The following is a 15,236-nucleotide window of genomic DNA, read 5'->3' as shown; positions in this document are numbered from 1 at the left end:
TAGAAGTTTTATATATGTCCATATACATACACACACTGACAGATTTAATTTTTTGAGGCTATTGAAAGAGCACATAAAGCTGCAGGGCCAGAGAGCTACAAAGATGAAGTGTCTTGTAAGCAATAATTTATTTATATCCTTAGTCATATAAAAGCTGAGCTTGTTCTGACCTCCATTTATTATCTGCAACCTCTACTACTCTGTGGAATAATGATTGAATTCACACATCACTTACTGCTTTTTTGTTGGTTTAGATGCATTTAGTCTTTTTTATCTTGAGTGCAGTTCCTCTTCTCCATAAATGACAAACCTCAAAGACTAATAACAACTGCAGTTTCTTATAACTTCTTTCTCTCTTGACCTATCCTGAATAAAATATATTGAATTAATTTTATGTTTTCCTCATTCTTTTTTCAATTCCATCCCCAAAGAGATACTAATAGAAAGAAAAATTAATTTCTGTGGTATTACTTAAATGTGTATGTAACTGCTGATGACTTAGAATTGAGCCAAATAACAGCAAAGAAACTAGTATGAGTGATTTTGAACAGGAAAATAGGATTAATAGTGGTAGGCATTTAAAAGATCAAAGCTCGGCAAGACAAACTTGGTTATTTGACAGGTTCAGAATTGGTAATTAAAAAGAACACAGTAAGCATCCTCTTTCTGAAGACAGGAACAGGTATTGCTCTTTGATTAAAACTGGCTTGTAGACTTCATACATCATTCAGTCTTTGCCACTTTGAATAGAAAGGTCCAAAGTGTAATAGCTGTCCACTGAAGTTTGAAGAGTGAAGCAAGAAGATGGAAGGAAAAATGTTTACAGTGAAATAAGAGGTCAGTAGGAGCTAAGCGGCTATACCATGAAAAAATAAATGTTAAATATCAAGAAAAAAATACCAGTCAGGGTCTTACCAAGCAGTAAATAAATTCTCTTTCTATAAAGGTGATGACTGCTTATAAAACAGAATCATTCTGGTGGGTTTATGCTGTGGTGTGGCATCACAAGCTTTATCTGCTTTGCCTTTTATTTTTCTCTCTGTCTCGTTCTCTCTTGTGCAGTTTCACTGTTATGCTGAGCAGTGGATTATACTGTCCAAAGGAGTCTGTTTGGATGTTTCAGTGTTACACTTTATTTCATTTTTTTGAGCTCTAAACTACCTTTCTTTTTCTTTTTCATTACTGCAGACATAATTTCATAATACTTTTTATTTTCCTGCCTTTTGATATGTATAGTACTCTTGCTTACTTCATTAGCTTCTCTGACATTCATAAACTTGCTGTTTTCTTTGTCATTTAGATCACTTACATCAGCACAGGTGCCTTTGATAAGCTCTTGACACTGGCTTGAAACATAGCTTTACACTGCTGTACATTAAGTTTCTCTTGTAAGTGTTCATGCCTGATCTTGAAAAATAAAAATTCGCAAAGTATCTAGCAAATATTTTTCTAAAATATTTATACTGTACCTGTTTCAGCACATTTTTGTTGAATACAGCTGCTTACAAGGAGGTAGTCTTCCTGCCCTGCTGAAGAGGACATTTTGTGTGTGTTTGGCGGTTAAAGCAGAAAAAAACAGAAACCAGTTGTTCTGAGCATACAGTTATGACGAGGAAAAGGTACTTTCATCCCATTCATTAGTAGGATATAGGCCTGTATTTCCACCGCATTTTTTAAGCAAAAAAGCAAAAGGCTTATGACTGGTGTAAAGTTCATAGATCTACTGTAGAATTGTAACAATTTAAACTACCTTCATTATGTGCTCAAAGTGATTCTCTCAAACTGAGAAGTACACTAGTACCCAACTGCCTTACATCCTGAGTTACTCATTACGTTTGTTTCCTTTTTATAAATGTTTTGATTTCAAAGTATTTTATGATGCTTGTTTTGGAATGCTCTAATTTTATTTATATTTTTTACAGTGGAAGTATGAAGGGATGTATTCATATACATACACAACCTGTATGTTTCTGTCTGTATGCATGCATATTAGAGCGAAAGAATAGAAAGAAAGGAATATTGGAGTAAAGGTCAGCTGGTTTGATGACAAGTGTCACAGACCAATTTCTCTCCTGCCATATATTTTTTTCTGAGTATTTTGCATGAAGTCTGTTGGAAAGGTTACCAAATTCCAGATGACTAAAGTATAGCTGTCATCACTGGAGCAAAGTCTTGTAGTTTGCCTTTGTATATGAAATATAGATTCAATATATGATGTCCTAGAAGGGTCTCTTTCTCTCCAGCCTGGAACATTGGTGGTTGACTTGGTTGTAATCCAACTAATCCAACTGTCTTTCCCAGTCTATACTTGTGCCCAGCATTATTCCATCCCAGGTGCAAAATCTAGCATCAGGCAACGTTAAATTTTATCCCATTAAGCATTGCCCAATGTTCCAATCTATCTAGATCTCTTTGCGAAGCCTCCTATCCCTCAAGAGTCAAGAAGCATCTTCCATTTTTATATCATCAGCAAACCTGCATTCAACTCCTGCATCTAGATTGTTGATTTTGAGGGAGTTTGTTACACAGACTTAACCTAAGACACTAGCATGAAGAGCAGGGAAAAGTTAATGCATCCAGTTCAAATGATTCAAGTTTCATAATTCTTTCAAGGAGCTATCTTTTTGCCATAAAGCTTGGTTTGACTGTTCAGAGCCAATCATACATTTTCCTCCCTGCCCTTATGTCCTTTGACTAGGCCCTTAATTCTTCTGATTAGGTAGTTTCAGCAACAGTGATTAAAGCACCACTGCTTGATAGAAAGCTAATTCAGGGCACTGGTTACTTTTCCATCCCTGAATTTGGGGCGGTGCTGTCTTTGGGTCTTAGGAATCACTTGCTATTGTTGGTAAATCAGTACAGTCTGGGATTCAAAGCTTGCATCTTATCTGCATACAGCTTGGTGGTGTGCTGAATAGACTGTGTTGGATTCTTGGATTTAACTGTGACAGCAAGATCGTTTTGACAGATGGCTGCTGCGGTATGTGTACGCATATATTTGAAGGACGATGGTGATATTCTATTTCCTTTTGATCATACTTTTGCTTATGGAAGGGACTTTGCCACCCTCAGCTTCTTTATTTTTTTTTTAAATATACAAAATATGTAAATTGTAAAGTCATTTGTTGGTTTGTTTTTAATTTCCTTTAATCTAGGATAAATTCTGCAGCCAATCATGTCCTTTGGCAAGTGAATGAATGTAAAAAAGAGGAAATGTAAAAGGTTTGCCATTAATTCCTTTTTTTATCAGCCTCTAGAATTTCCTTCTACAGAGTATTTGATTTCATTTTGTTTCTTATAAGTTTGCATCCTCCTGAGACATTGTTTAAGCAGCAGCTCATTTGTGTCCTCGCTTGTGCATGCCCTCAGCAAACAGACACAATTGCAGAGTAACAGACATCAGAACTTTGAATGTCACTGTTTGGTTTGCAGTCTTTCAGCAGTACTGCAAAGGGAACACAAAGCTCCACTGGGAAACTGAGCATCAGTATTTCATTTATTGGTACAGTTAGATTATGAAGCTCTGTATATGCAAGGGTATTTATTTCAGAAAAGTCACTGGTGTTTAAGGAGACTTGTGAATTTGCTCTATTAACAAGGCAAATATATAGACACTGTTTGAAGAATACAGAAAAATTCTGAGATACAAATTTTAGATCGACTTTTTTTTAAAAAAAAAAAAAAAGAAAGAAATTGGTAAAGGAGGTAAGATAAAGCAAGCTGCCTTTTCCAGAAAGTTTTAGAGAATTTGTAACAATTAGCTAGCTTGTTCTCTTTTTTTGAGTTGCCAGTTGTCAAGGTTCCTCATATTTAAGAGAGGAACGTAAGCTTTTCAATATACAGCCAAAGTTTTCTTACACTAGTGTTATCAGGAGAATTTCAGTTTAACTCAGTAGGCATTAGAGATAAAAGCAATGTACGTGAAAGGAAGTTTTAATCTTGATGAGACTTAGCACTGAATAACTGCACAATGCAGGTGCACTATTATCCCTTGCTCAGTCAGTATTTATTGAATAGTGACATTACTCTGTCAGAATTATCAATGCATCTATGTCATGAGAAGTATTTTTACCAAAAATTTATTAAATGTCAAACATATGTAGACAGAAGATAATAGGGATAAGTGGCATTACACTGAATAGCATAACAGTGATTATTGCTACGAGTGCCATTAGGGATATTACACTTACCCTGTTTCAGCCATAGTTTGCCTAAATTCATCTTTTAAATCTGTGAAAGTCCTTACACTCATTCCATTGGGTCAAGACAATATCCAGAAACTTCAACAACTAATTCTGGGATATAAATTTTTTACCTAGTGTCTCTCTCAGTGCCTCTTCTCTCACCTCTAGCCTGGAATTCCTATTATCAGGACTTCATATGCAGATGTTAGTATAGAATCTTTATGGGATCCTTTTTTTGCAATGTAGGATTTTTTTTTCAAAGATATGAAACATACCATATATCTCTTACTTTTGTGCATAGTCTTCTGGGACTAAAAACCAAACACAGATCTTTTTAATTCTCTGATGAAAGCAGTAGAGACACCTCAAAGAGGATTAAAGGAAAAAAAATATATATTGTTTCCAGATGGAAAATATAAGTTCTGGTTTTGTTTCTGTGAGCAAACTGCACTCCTTGGCACAAAAGTGGAAGATTGAGCACTCTTATGTTACAGAGTAACCCAGATAACTTTATTATCTTTATCTTCTCACCTTCTAAATTTAAGTAATCCCTCATTCACTTTTATATATATATATATATATATATATATATATATATATATATGTATACAAGGTTTTGGATTCAGTGAGTGATAAAATTTAGAGTTTTCTACAGTGATATATTCTACAATATGTCATTAAAATCTGCTATATTTCACTTGATTTCATAAAATCTTTAATTGCCACACATATTGTAGAAAACACAAATATAGGTTAATAAGATTACTTCAACATGTATTCTGAAAAATGCCTTTTTACTATGGAAGTCATGAGCATTTTGCATGCCAGTTGTTGCAGCAAGGGTGCAAAGAGGCCAGAAGTTTTGCTGGGGGTTGCATGGTGATGGTGTTAATGTGTAAGAGGGCAGGGCAGCAACACCAGCTGAAGCAACTTTCCATCAGAGGCTTTGACTCAGAAAGAAGTCCTCAGGGAAGTGCCACCAACCAAATCTCTATCCATTTTTGGATGCCCGGTATGTCTCCAGTGGCAGGAGACAGCAACGTCCTTACCTGTGGGAGGTATGCTGTGGTTGTAGGAGTTCGCAGCAGGAAGTGAGCTGCCTGTGTACCAGCTAGGGATGACAAACGTTGGAAGTCAGCAGGGCCTTCACAGAGGGATGTGAACAGCAATGAGATACACTTCTGTAAGTGCACTAGTAGCAAAAGGAAGGCTAAAGAAAATGTGGGCCCGCTGTTCAGTGAGGTGGGAGACGTGATGACTAAGGGCGTGCAAATGTCTAAGGAATCAATGCCTCTCTTATCTCAGTTTTCACTGGCAAGGTGTGCTTTTTGCACTCTTTAAGGTCCCAAGCCTATTGACAGAGTGTGAGAGTGAAACATTGCCCAGAAGAACATCAAGTTAGGGAGCATCAAACCATGCAGCAGTGCAGGCTGGGGCCAACTGGCTAGAAAACAGCTTTGTAGAAAATGATACGATAATATGTAGGTCTTTGTCAACAATAATTGGAAGATGAGCTGGCAGTGTGCCCTTGCAGGGGGGATGAGTAGGGAAAAAAAAGGCCAGCTGTATCCTGGGCCCTGTTAGCAAGGATGTAGCCAGCAGGTCCAGACTCTTCTTAAAGATAGACAGTCACAGGATGGCAATAGGGGCAAGTTGAAACATGGGAATTTCAAATGATATAAGGATTGATATTTTTTTTTCTCTATGGTCAAACACAGGAAAAGGCTCTGCTGTGGAATCTCCATTCTTGGAGATACTCAAAACATAACTGGGCAAGGCCCTGAGCATCTCAGCATATCAGTGTTAATTTGAAGTGCTAGGATGTCAGTGGCATTAGATGCTGTTCAAATTATCCTGCACGACTTTCAGACCTTGCCTGAGTAACTGAGTGGAAATAAATGTTCACGTAGATGATGGTGCTGCCTTTGCTGTTTCATCTCTGGAAAAAGGGGAGAAGGAAAAATTAGACACGCAGAAAGTAGCAGTGTAATTATTTTGCTTTGGGAAGACTGCAGCAAAGATTGACAGGGTGAGTGTGCTGACAGGTATAATAGGATTATAATGGGACGTACATTGAAGTACAGAGTTCAGGACCTGCATATTTTTTAGGAGCAGACTACTTTCTAAAATCTAGAAAACTATGCTAGTTTGTAATCAGCCTAATGGTTTTGCTGTCAGAAAATTGTGTGTATGACTACATGCATGTTTATGCTATTTCCCTCCTACTTATCCAGCCCTCAAATAAAAAGTTTCAAAAGGCAGAGATCTAAGCCCATTCACAGGTTTCTTGGTAGAGGAGGCTTATTTTCTGACTTACAGAACACTGACACCTCCCACTTTAACACATATGCTTTATTTGTCTCTCAGCCTGTCTTCATAGTAGAAGTGCTCCAGCTCTCTGATCAACTTTGTGGCCCTTGTGCTCCAGCAGGTCCACATCCTTCTTGTGTTGGTGGTCCTGTAGCTGAATGCAGTAATATAGTTACACATGATGTTTCTCTCTAATTAGGGTTCCCATCTTAGGTATAATAACAAGGCAAATAAGCAAACAGTAAAAATAACCATTTCCATTAAAGTTACTATTACCAGAATATACTTCTGTAATCTATTGGTAAGCATTTGAATGGATCAAATCCTAAGTGAAACTCTCTCTATAAATGTAGAAAGCTTTGGTTTCTTTATTTTATCTATTTATTTGTATCTTAATTACATATAAATGAAAGTAGTCATTAAGGGGTTTTCTCCGTCTTTCAGAAAAACACCAAGAAATCCATAAGATTCCCCAAACCCCATGGAATTATCTAATAACTTATGTTTAATTATAATTGAATACAAACTAATTGCTAGATGTCTCATAAAAAATTGATTTATTACTTCTCTATGAACAGGTGAGAAGTGTAAGGCTTTCTGCTATGTCTGAAAAGCCAGTCTTGTGAATGATGATCAATACAATAAAGACTTGAGCACATGTTTTGCTTTTAGCTTCCACTTATCAACATTTGATTCTCTTTTAGAGGACTAACTCTTATTTCCTTTATTATCTGGAAAAATGTATTGACATTCTAGAAATGCCTTAATGATATTCATAAGCTTATCTTCCCAAAAGAAACGGCCTTTTTATCTTTCTTTTTAATCAAGTCATTAGCATGAAACTCAGAGATGTAATCATGCCAGAATGGAATTGGGGTCGTGCCGTAGGCTAGCTGAATAGGCGGCTTCATGGCATGATGATGTATAGCTGTTTCACAACAATGCATTTAACTCAATTAGTCTGCACTTTAATTACATTTTAAATCTCATTTGAGAAGTTTTTATTATTATGTAAATTGCTCAGTAAATGCTCTCATTCTAAGACTCAATAAGGGTTTTGCTTATGGACTGGGAGAGCAAATGATATAAAAGGTTGATGGAGGGGTTGAGAGCTTCTTTCTCACTTTTTTCATTGTGAAAGAAAGAGCTTGGTTGTGTTAGCTGAGGTGATCTATATAACAAAATATTATGCTCATCAGCATTAGATGCTTCCTTTTAGATATTTTGGAAACAAACAAAAAAACTTTAGTTGAATTAGTTGTATTTTGATCTAAAAAAACAAACAAATAACAAAACTTGACAACCAGTTCTTAGAACTATAACATTTAAAAGATAGAACTCCAGCTGACCTAGTAGTATATTGCAAACCAGAAATACTTCAATGTTTTGTTCCATCGTTAACCTAAATCATAGTCTTTTCAGTCTAGAACAAATGATCTTACTGCTTAAAAAAACAAACAAAAAAAAGACATATAAATTTCTTTCTGTTCAAATACTTTGAAGATAATGACTACCTCACAAGGACAGACTGCTGTAAAGAATAGTGCTTCTACTGCTAGAAACAACAGACACAGATCAAGTGCACCTTGCACTGAATGTAATACTCATGCTTAAAGTAAATTTGACCTGCTGTGCTGTAACCATTAATTCAACATCTCCAGAACTTTAACACCCACAGAACCATTCCTCTGTCTAACAGATAGAAAAAAAGCTGTGATCCCCAAAGTCGTGCTATGGGCATATGGATCTTTGTGCATTCAAAGGCTGCTGGAATCTATGGGGACATTGGAAAACATGTCACAAACTTTCTAAACCCTCAGAATTTAATGCTTTAGGCAGAATCAGGAATGTGCAGGAGTTTAGATGTATTTAAATAAAGGCAAGTAGGCTGATTAATTTGAAATCTATTCCTAAGCTGTGCTGGTCAGAGTTGCAAAATTCAGACAGTGACTCAATTTCATGAATCTGTAGAAGCCATAAGGAGATTATAAAAAAAAAACTCTTTGAAGGGGGTACCTTTTTTGGTTATACCAGCTGAACTCTCCTGTTGGTAAAAATTCAGAGTTTTCCAAGCCCTAAAAGCCTCTGTATTCCTTTCAAGTCCATAGAGCATACATGTATTCTGTATAGATGCTCAGTAACATTCTTAGAACAAAAATTTTCTTTTTTTCTTTTTTTTTCAACAAGTTTGCAAGTTCTGTGTTCTCCAGGCACCTGAAACGATGTTTAACCCAATGAAAATGCAAAATAAAAATGGCAAGAAACCCACATTCTCAAAGTTTTGAGATCACCATGAAAGAACATTAAAGGAAGATTTTTAATCAGCAAAGGTTGTATTTTAAATAAAGGAATGAAGAAAAGGAATGAGAAGGGAGGGAGGGAAAAGGGGTGAAAGGAAGGGAGAAAATGAGAAGTCAGGAATGAAAAAGAAAGAAAATAGAAAAAGAAAAAGAGGAAGGAGAAGAAGAAGTAAAAGGAAAAGGGGGGGGGAGGGATAAAAAAAGGAAGAAAGGAAAAAGCAGAAAGGGAAAGGAAGGGGGAAACAAGAATGGTAAAGTAAGATTGGAAAAGAAAGAGGAAGGGAAAAATTGGTAGAGGAAGGAAAAGAGAGAAAGGAAAGAAAAGTGGAAGGAAAAGAGAAAGAGCAGGAAAAGAACGGAAGTGAGGAATGGAAGAAAGCAAGAGAAAACCTAAAGGGTAAGGAAATAAAAAGGAAGGTAGAAAAAAAATGGAAAAAATGGGAGATTACATCATTCATACATTTTGTACAGTATAAGAGGTTTAATAATATATGCTGCTAATTTAAGCTAATAAAAAAGTTAATCTGGCTTTGGGGGTTTTGTTTGTTTGTTTGCTTGCTTTTTTTCCCAGAAATTATCTAGGTGAAATATAATATGCTCTGTTAATATAAATATGAAGGGGATGATCATTTCACCTAACTACAGAGATGGAGAGGGATTATAGAGGTGTATGACCTTTGTCTTGTTTTGAGTAATAGCTTTCCTAGCTATTTCAGTATTAGCATTGCAGAAACATTATTGTATGGTCTAGTACTTCTGAACTATGTATAGCCAAATAGGTATTACTTGCTGATGTTTTGAGTACATGTATTTAATTATGCAGACTGACTTTATTTTTTAATTAAAGTTCATTTTTTTTCCTCTGTGTTGATTTCCTTTATTAGATGGTGCTGTCTTTAATTTTGTAAGCCCCCAAACCTCAATTAATGCCATTTATTTCATTAGTAACATTGTACAGTATGTAGAAAACGTAAAATGCTTCACTGAAAATGAAAAGCACAGTTCCAAGGATGGAACTGAGTCTGTAGAGAAGGATTTAAGTTTGTAATTTCTCTAAATTATTACATAATTAATTTTGATTCTACCTTGTCATCTATGCTGCATTGATTTCCATGTCTTAGTCTGACTCATGTATAGCCCAATACATGTAACTATCTCCTTCTTTCTAGGATTTCATTTTACTTCCAGCCTACCAATCCTTCTCTTGTGTACTGCCAAAATAATGACAGATTTTGCCATGCGGCATGTCCTTTATATGTCATGCCTATATATTTCATGTGGGATATGATTAATTATTTCTGATAAAGTATCTCAAGATGTATTGTATTCTTATTGGACTATCTCTGCTATGTGAAGGCTGTGAAGGCTGACAGGACCTTCAGGGCACTAGGTTTCACAGTGATGGCTCTGCTGTGTTTTACAGGGCTCCATGTAAAATAAAATGTGGAGCCACAGGTGAATTTCTTTTACCTACCAAGAGGATTAGGGCAGTGAGGATGTGTGCTTCTATGGACAATGTTAGCAGCAGATCCAAGGGGAAGAACTGAGGCAAATGAGAAATATATCTGACGCCTAACTTTGTAGCCATATTAGGTGTGCTGTCTTAACAGCCTTAGTGTACTTCTTCCTGAAATCATGTGTAGATGTTTCAAGGGCTCTGGACAGAAGTGGAACAGCCAGAGCAATTTCCTTGCCCTATTTTGTCCATGAAGATTGTTCTCACAATGAGCTTATTTCATGTCTTTATCATTCTTAGTTCTGTAATGTATTTCTATGTAGTATAATAATATAAACATATTTTTAATGTGTAGAAACCTGTAGTAGCTATTCAGCAAGATTTCTACAAACAAACATCACAGTACCTTTTATCATCTAACTTTATAATTCATCTTGAGAAATGAGGATTTCACTCTGATATTCTTAGGCAAATCTGCACGTGATGGAGTTATGGTTCTTTCTAAGCAGTGAAGCTCACTCTAAGCAGTAACTTGTGATCAAAAAGATGGTTTTCATTTTTCTATCTGCTCTTTTTAAAGGAATCTATTTCCACCCACTCTCAGTAATAACCACTACAGCAAAAATGCAGCATACAGAGTCAACTTAAGTCCAACTGTAACTCCATAGAATTATATCATGATTGAGTTTTCATCCTCTACAGTTCCTTCATGTGTTCGGACACATTGGAAAAGATGAAAATGCAATAAGCAGTCTACATTTAGTCTATATTATGTGTTTCTTGGTATGATGTGTAATGACAACATACTTCCTCAAATAACTTAGTAGTTTCTGAGATGAAATACATTTTCCTGTTTTATTCTAGTCAAGTTCATATTAATCTTTCACTTTATTTCTGAAACATGGAAATTATTTATTTCAGAAAACAAATAAAAGGTATATAGGTCTTTTTCCTATATGCACTCTGCTTCTCTTAGGAAGGGGAAAGGATCTGAAATGCACCAGCCAAAGTAGAGTAAATATTTCTGTTCTCATGCTTCTTTATCAGCACACACTTCCTGCATAGCTGTAATAAACTAAATTTAAGAGCATTCGAAGTACAGTACACACAGGTAATTTGGAATAAGGAAGACCAGGTCTTTAATACTAAGCTTTTGATAAGAGTACTTCACTTTTTGTATTTGTTGCCAATTTAACTAACTGTCCAGATTTGTTGCGATAACATATAGTATTCTGAAATAAAAAGATACGGCCTGATTTTATTTTTGGAAATACGTGTGTGTCAGGAGAAAAGCATGAAATGTATAGATTATGAAATGCTTATTCTAAAAACCAGAAAAATGGGGAAGTACATTTTTTTTTTTAAATTGTGTTATGAAATGCTATGAGTGTATGTGTGATAAGACACTAAGAGGGGATAGATTTGACAGCTTCCTACTGTGAACAGTTATTCAATGTACGTGTTTCACAGCACATGTTCTTGCTGACGAAAAGGCAGCTGTTTCCATTACCACCCTGAAACCTAAGAATTTTGTGCAGCGGGTAGTTCATATTATAATTCTTTCATTCAGCAACAGATTTATCAGCTTTTAAATGGGGAACTATTAGACCCATACAGACATTAAAAGTTGACTTTTTTACCACAGACTTTATCCTTTCTTACATATTGTGTTGTCTGTTTATATCAAATTTGTGATACTTAACCTAGCTTAGATAAAATCTCCAAATGCATACATGAACAGAAAGAAATTTGGTAATACAGTATTTTTCAGTCAAGCAAACAAAAATGAAGTATGGCAGATGGAAGCTGAAGCTGGCAGCTTCAGGCTTGAAATTAAGTACACATTTTCAAGTAAGGGCATTCATACTTTGAAAGTTATACATGAATATATACTTTTTAAATGGAATTTTTTAAAAACAAAATTGCTTATTTAACATCAATAAATAAATACAATATTTATAATACAGTTGCATTCTGCAGTATTCCAAACATTCCTAACTACTTAACTGTTGGGATGACCATAGGTAAAGTAAAATAGTTGGATAAGAACTCCTGTACTGTACCAAAGATGTTCCTCCTCAGAATTGCTCCAAATACTATGCTAGTTATTGCTGTGCCGGAAACAGGTATTCAGTATTTGCAAATGACAGCTGGAACAGGAATAGGTGACCAAGGACAATCTACTCATGATTCGGTGTAGCTAATACTGCACTTAAATATCAAATAAAACCAATTCAATTAGGAGCACACCAAGTAGGGAAGTCGTGTGCTCCCCTCCTACAAAGTCATCCCTCTAAAGAAAACTACAAGTTTCCACTGGGGATTATCTGTGATGCTCATTTAGCTGGGTCCTGTTCTCAAATGCCATAGATCATTTCCCCTTTCACACTTCATCCCCAGCACTCCCATTTTCAGGCAGCAAGAAAACACCATCAGAGATCTTAGTGCCCAAGCATCCCACGAGAAAATGCAGAGATTTATTTACTAGGCCATTTTCTTTCTGTCTTTGTGTACTTTTTTGTTTGAAAGTAGAAGTACTTTTGTGTCTATGTGGCTACTTACAGAGTACATGTGTGCTCATGTGTGTACATGTTTAAATTTTTATTTTTATACTTTTTAAAGAGCTTGGTTCAACCACTATTTTTTGCGAATGAATCTCACTTTGTGGATCTGCAGCATGCAAACATCTTGGAGAAGGGCAACCAGCATACAAAGGCTGCATTGAGTGTGTGGGCAGGCAGGAATGCTGGTACCAGGCAGCTCTCTAAAGAATGTTCTTTTGGCAGAAACAGCCGTGCTAAAAATGAGGGGGAAAAATGAATTTGAAATGTAGAACTAGCCCGCAGTAACAAAGTGATAAGAAAAGTTGGCTGTTCAACATGAGCTTCTAGTTGCATATTCTAGGTCCTTGCTATTCTCAGGCCCTCCTACAGCCATGGCCCTGGCCAGTGTTTTGATACAGCACAAAGTGGCTGTTTATTGCTACTGACTGCTGAGGCCTGTGCTGCAAAATGCATTCTGTCAACAGAATGTAAGTGAACTTGGCATTTCAAAGCTCAGCTGCTGCAGACGCGTGGATTTCCTGGAGTTGCCATGCAGCAGGACCGGTGTTGCAGTCCCCAGCTCAAACTGAAAATGTTGCATAGGAAGACGTATCATGTGAAGGTCAGATATACCTGAGATCCTGAGGGTTTTCTATTTGGTTGGGGGTTTTCTTCCCTCATCACCACATATCTTGTCCTTGCTTTGTTGCCTGTTAGGCTAGACTCCCAACTTTCTAAATTTTGTTCAGTATACCCCGTATGCAGAAAAGATCATTATTCAGTGCAAGTGGCCTTCATGTGAAAGGGAAACATGTATATCATAAATGGTACATAAAAGCACTAATCAAAATCTGTGCTAATTCCATGTTGCACTGAGGATTTTTCCACTTTTTTGAGAAATGATAGTTTCTATGGGTTTGGAAGAGCTCACTTGTATTGTTTTCTATTGCTTCCATAGGAACTACAGGCGGAAATTGATGCTCATACTGACATCTTTCACAATCTGGATGAAAATGGGCAGAAAATTCTGAGGTCCCTGGAAGGCTCTGAGGATGCAGCCCTGTTACAGAGACGCCTGGATAACATGAACCTCAGATGGAGTGATCTTAGGAAGAAGTCCCTAAACATTAGGTAGGAGCTGAATATAAACAAAAGCCTACACTTGCTGTGTAGGATGAAATGTTGCGTTTTGCCAGTAAAAAGGTTTAATTTTCTTCTGGTAGCACTATTTTTGTCCATTTTTAATTTCTTTGTGCTATTTTGAATGTTGGCTTAGCACTGTAAGAATGATTAGGTCTTTTTGGTGTGAAAATGATAGTAGAGGATTAGGATTTCAGGCATATGATGAGGTTCTGTAATTACAGAAGGAGTGATTAAGATGTTTAAACAGTAACTGTACTCTCTCTAAATGTAGGCTTTTTCTAGATCTCTGTATGACTTATCTACAAGACATGAAAGAAAGTGATTAAACAACTTGTATTTATGATAAGCTTTATTTGTAAGGCTACTATTTCCGCTGCAAAACTAAAAATAGCCTTGTAAGTGAGAAGATAAGTTATTTAAGGTGATAGCTGATGTGCAGAGTGTGGACAAAATTGCCATATAAAATACAGAGGTAGTAGAAAGCCATAGGTAGTGTCATGAGAGAAAAAATTCTGCTTCCAAGGAAAAATATAATAAATGCTAATGTTACAAATTATGAAAGGGAGGTACAGACTTCTATGGGCTGAAGATTTTGTTTCAAAAGAAATTGTCCAGGAAGCTTCTTTTCAGAAACACGTCTTTTGTAGGAGGCAGCCCAGCTCTGGCTGGGCTCGGACATTTTTTCACTTGCTCGCTTTCTGTGTGTTGGTAGTAGTTCAGAGAGCAACAAGTGGCAGAAGTGCTTTTCAAAGTAATGTATGAATTATTATCTTTTTTTCATCTTAGGCCCTGAGGGAGGGCAGTCTGTGTAATGACAAAAATAATCTTCATAACATTAATCATTAAACATTAATCATAAATGAAGGATATGAGGTTGAAAAGATATTAGTAGCTAAAGAAAGAGACACATTCCTCCCCCCCCTTTTTGTTTTTCAGATACCTTTTACCTGTGAACTTGACAAAATGAAGCAATGTTTGAGATAAGAAAAACAGTCAGTTGGCCAAATATCAATAATTAAATATATGGTACTTTCTGTCTTTCAGTTTTTTGCAGTTTCGTGTATCACTGCCATTAGTCAAGTCAGAAATAGTCACTAGTTGTATCACAGTGACTTCTTGCATTAAACATTTGAAATAACAGACATGCTTGCTTCCTGCAAAAGGCTGAAGGTGTTCAACAACTTATTGATTATGATAAGAGACAATTCTTATCTTCTATGACATTCAGTTGAAATGTTGCTGGGCACCAGACTGAATGAACAGGCTATTCTCAGCCTACCTGCTTGGAGCTATTTCTTCC

General features: G+C 36.2%; 1 protein-coding gene across 20 annotated transcripts in view; it reads left to right on the top strand.

The window, feature by feature from the left end:
* Positions 1–15,236, top strand: part of DMD (dystrophin) — a 1,205,254-nt gene that overhangs the window by 996,547 nt on the left and 193,471 nt on the right. For 18 of the 20 annotated variants that reach the window (XM_061453343.1, XM_061453346.1, XM_061453349.1 and 15 more), the window contains one exon: positions 13,752–13,924. In XM_061453343.1, the coding sequence (XP_061309327.1) occupies positions 13,752–13,924 (173 nt within the window). Of the gene's footprint in view, positions 1–13,301; positions 13,416–13,751; positions 13,925–15,236 lie in introns of those variants that run through there. The other 2 variants (XM_061453355.1, XM_061453356.1) reach the window with 1 other exon arrangement.

Source organism: Pezoporus flaviventris, unplaced genomic scaffold, assembly GCF_033815535.1.
Source record: "Pezoporus flaviventris isolate CSIRO_AGI_PZ_B2104156 unplaced genomic scaffold, CSIRO_AGI_Pfla_v1 ptg000015l, whole genome shotgun sequence".
In the NCBI taxonomy this organism is placed as follows: domain Eukaryota; kingdom Metazoa; phylum Chordata; class Aves; order Psittaciformes; family Psittacidae; genus Pezoporus; species Pezoporus flaviventris.
This window is presented reverse-complemented; position numbering and strand designations above follow the sequence as displayed.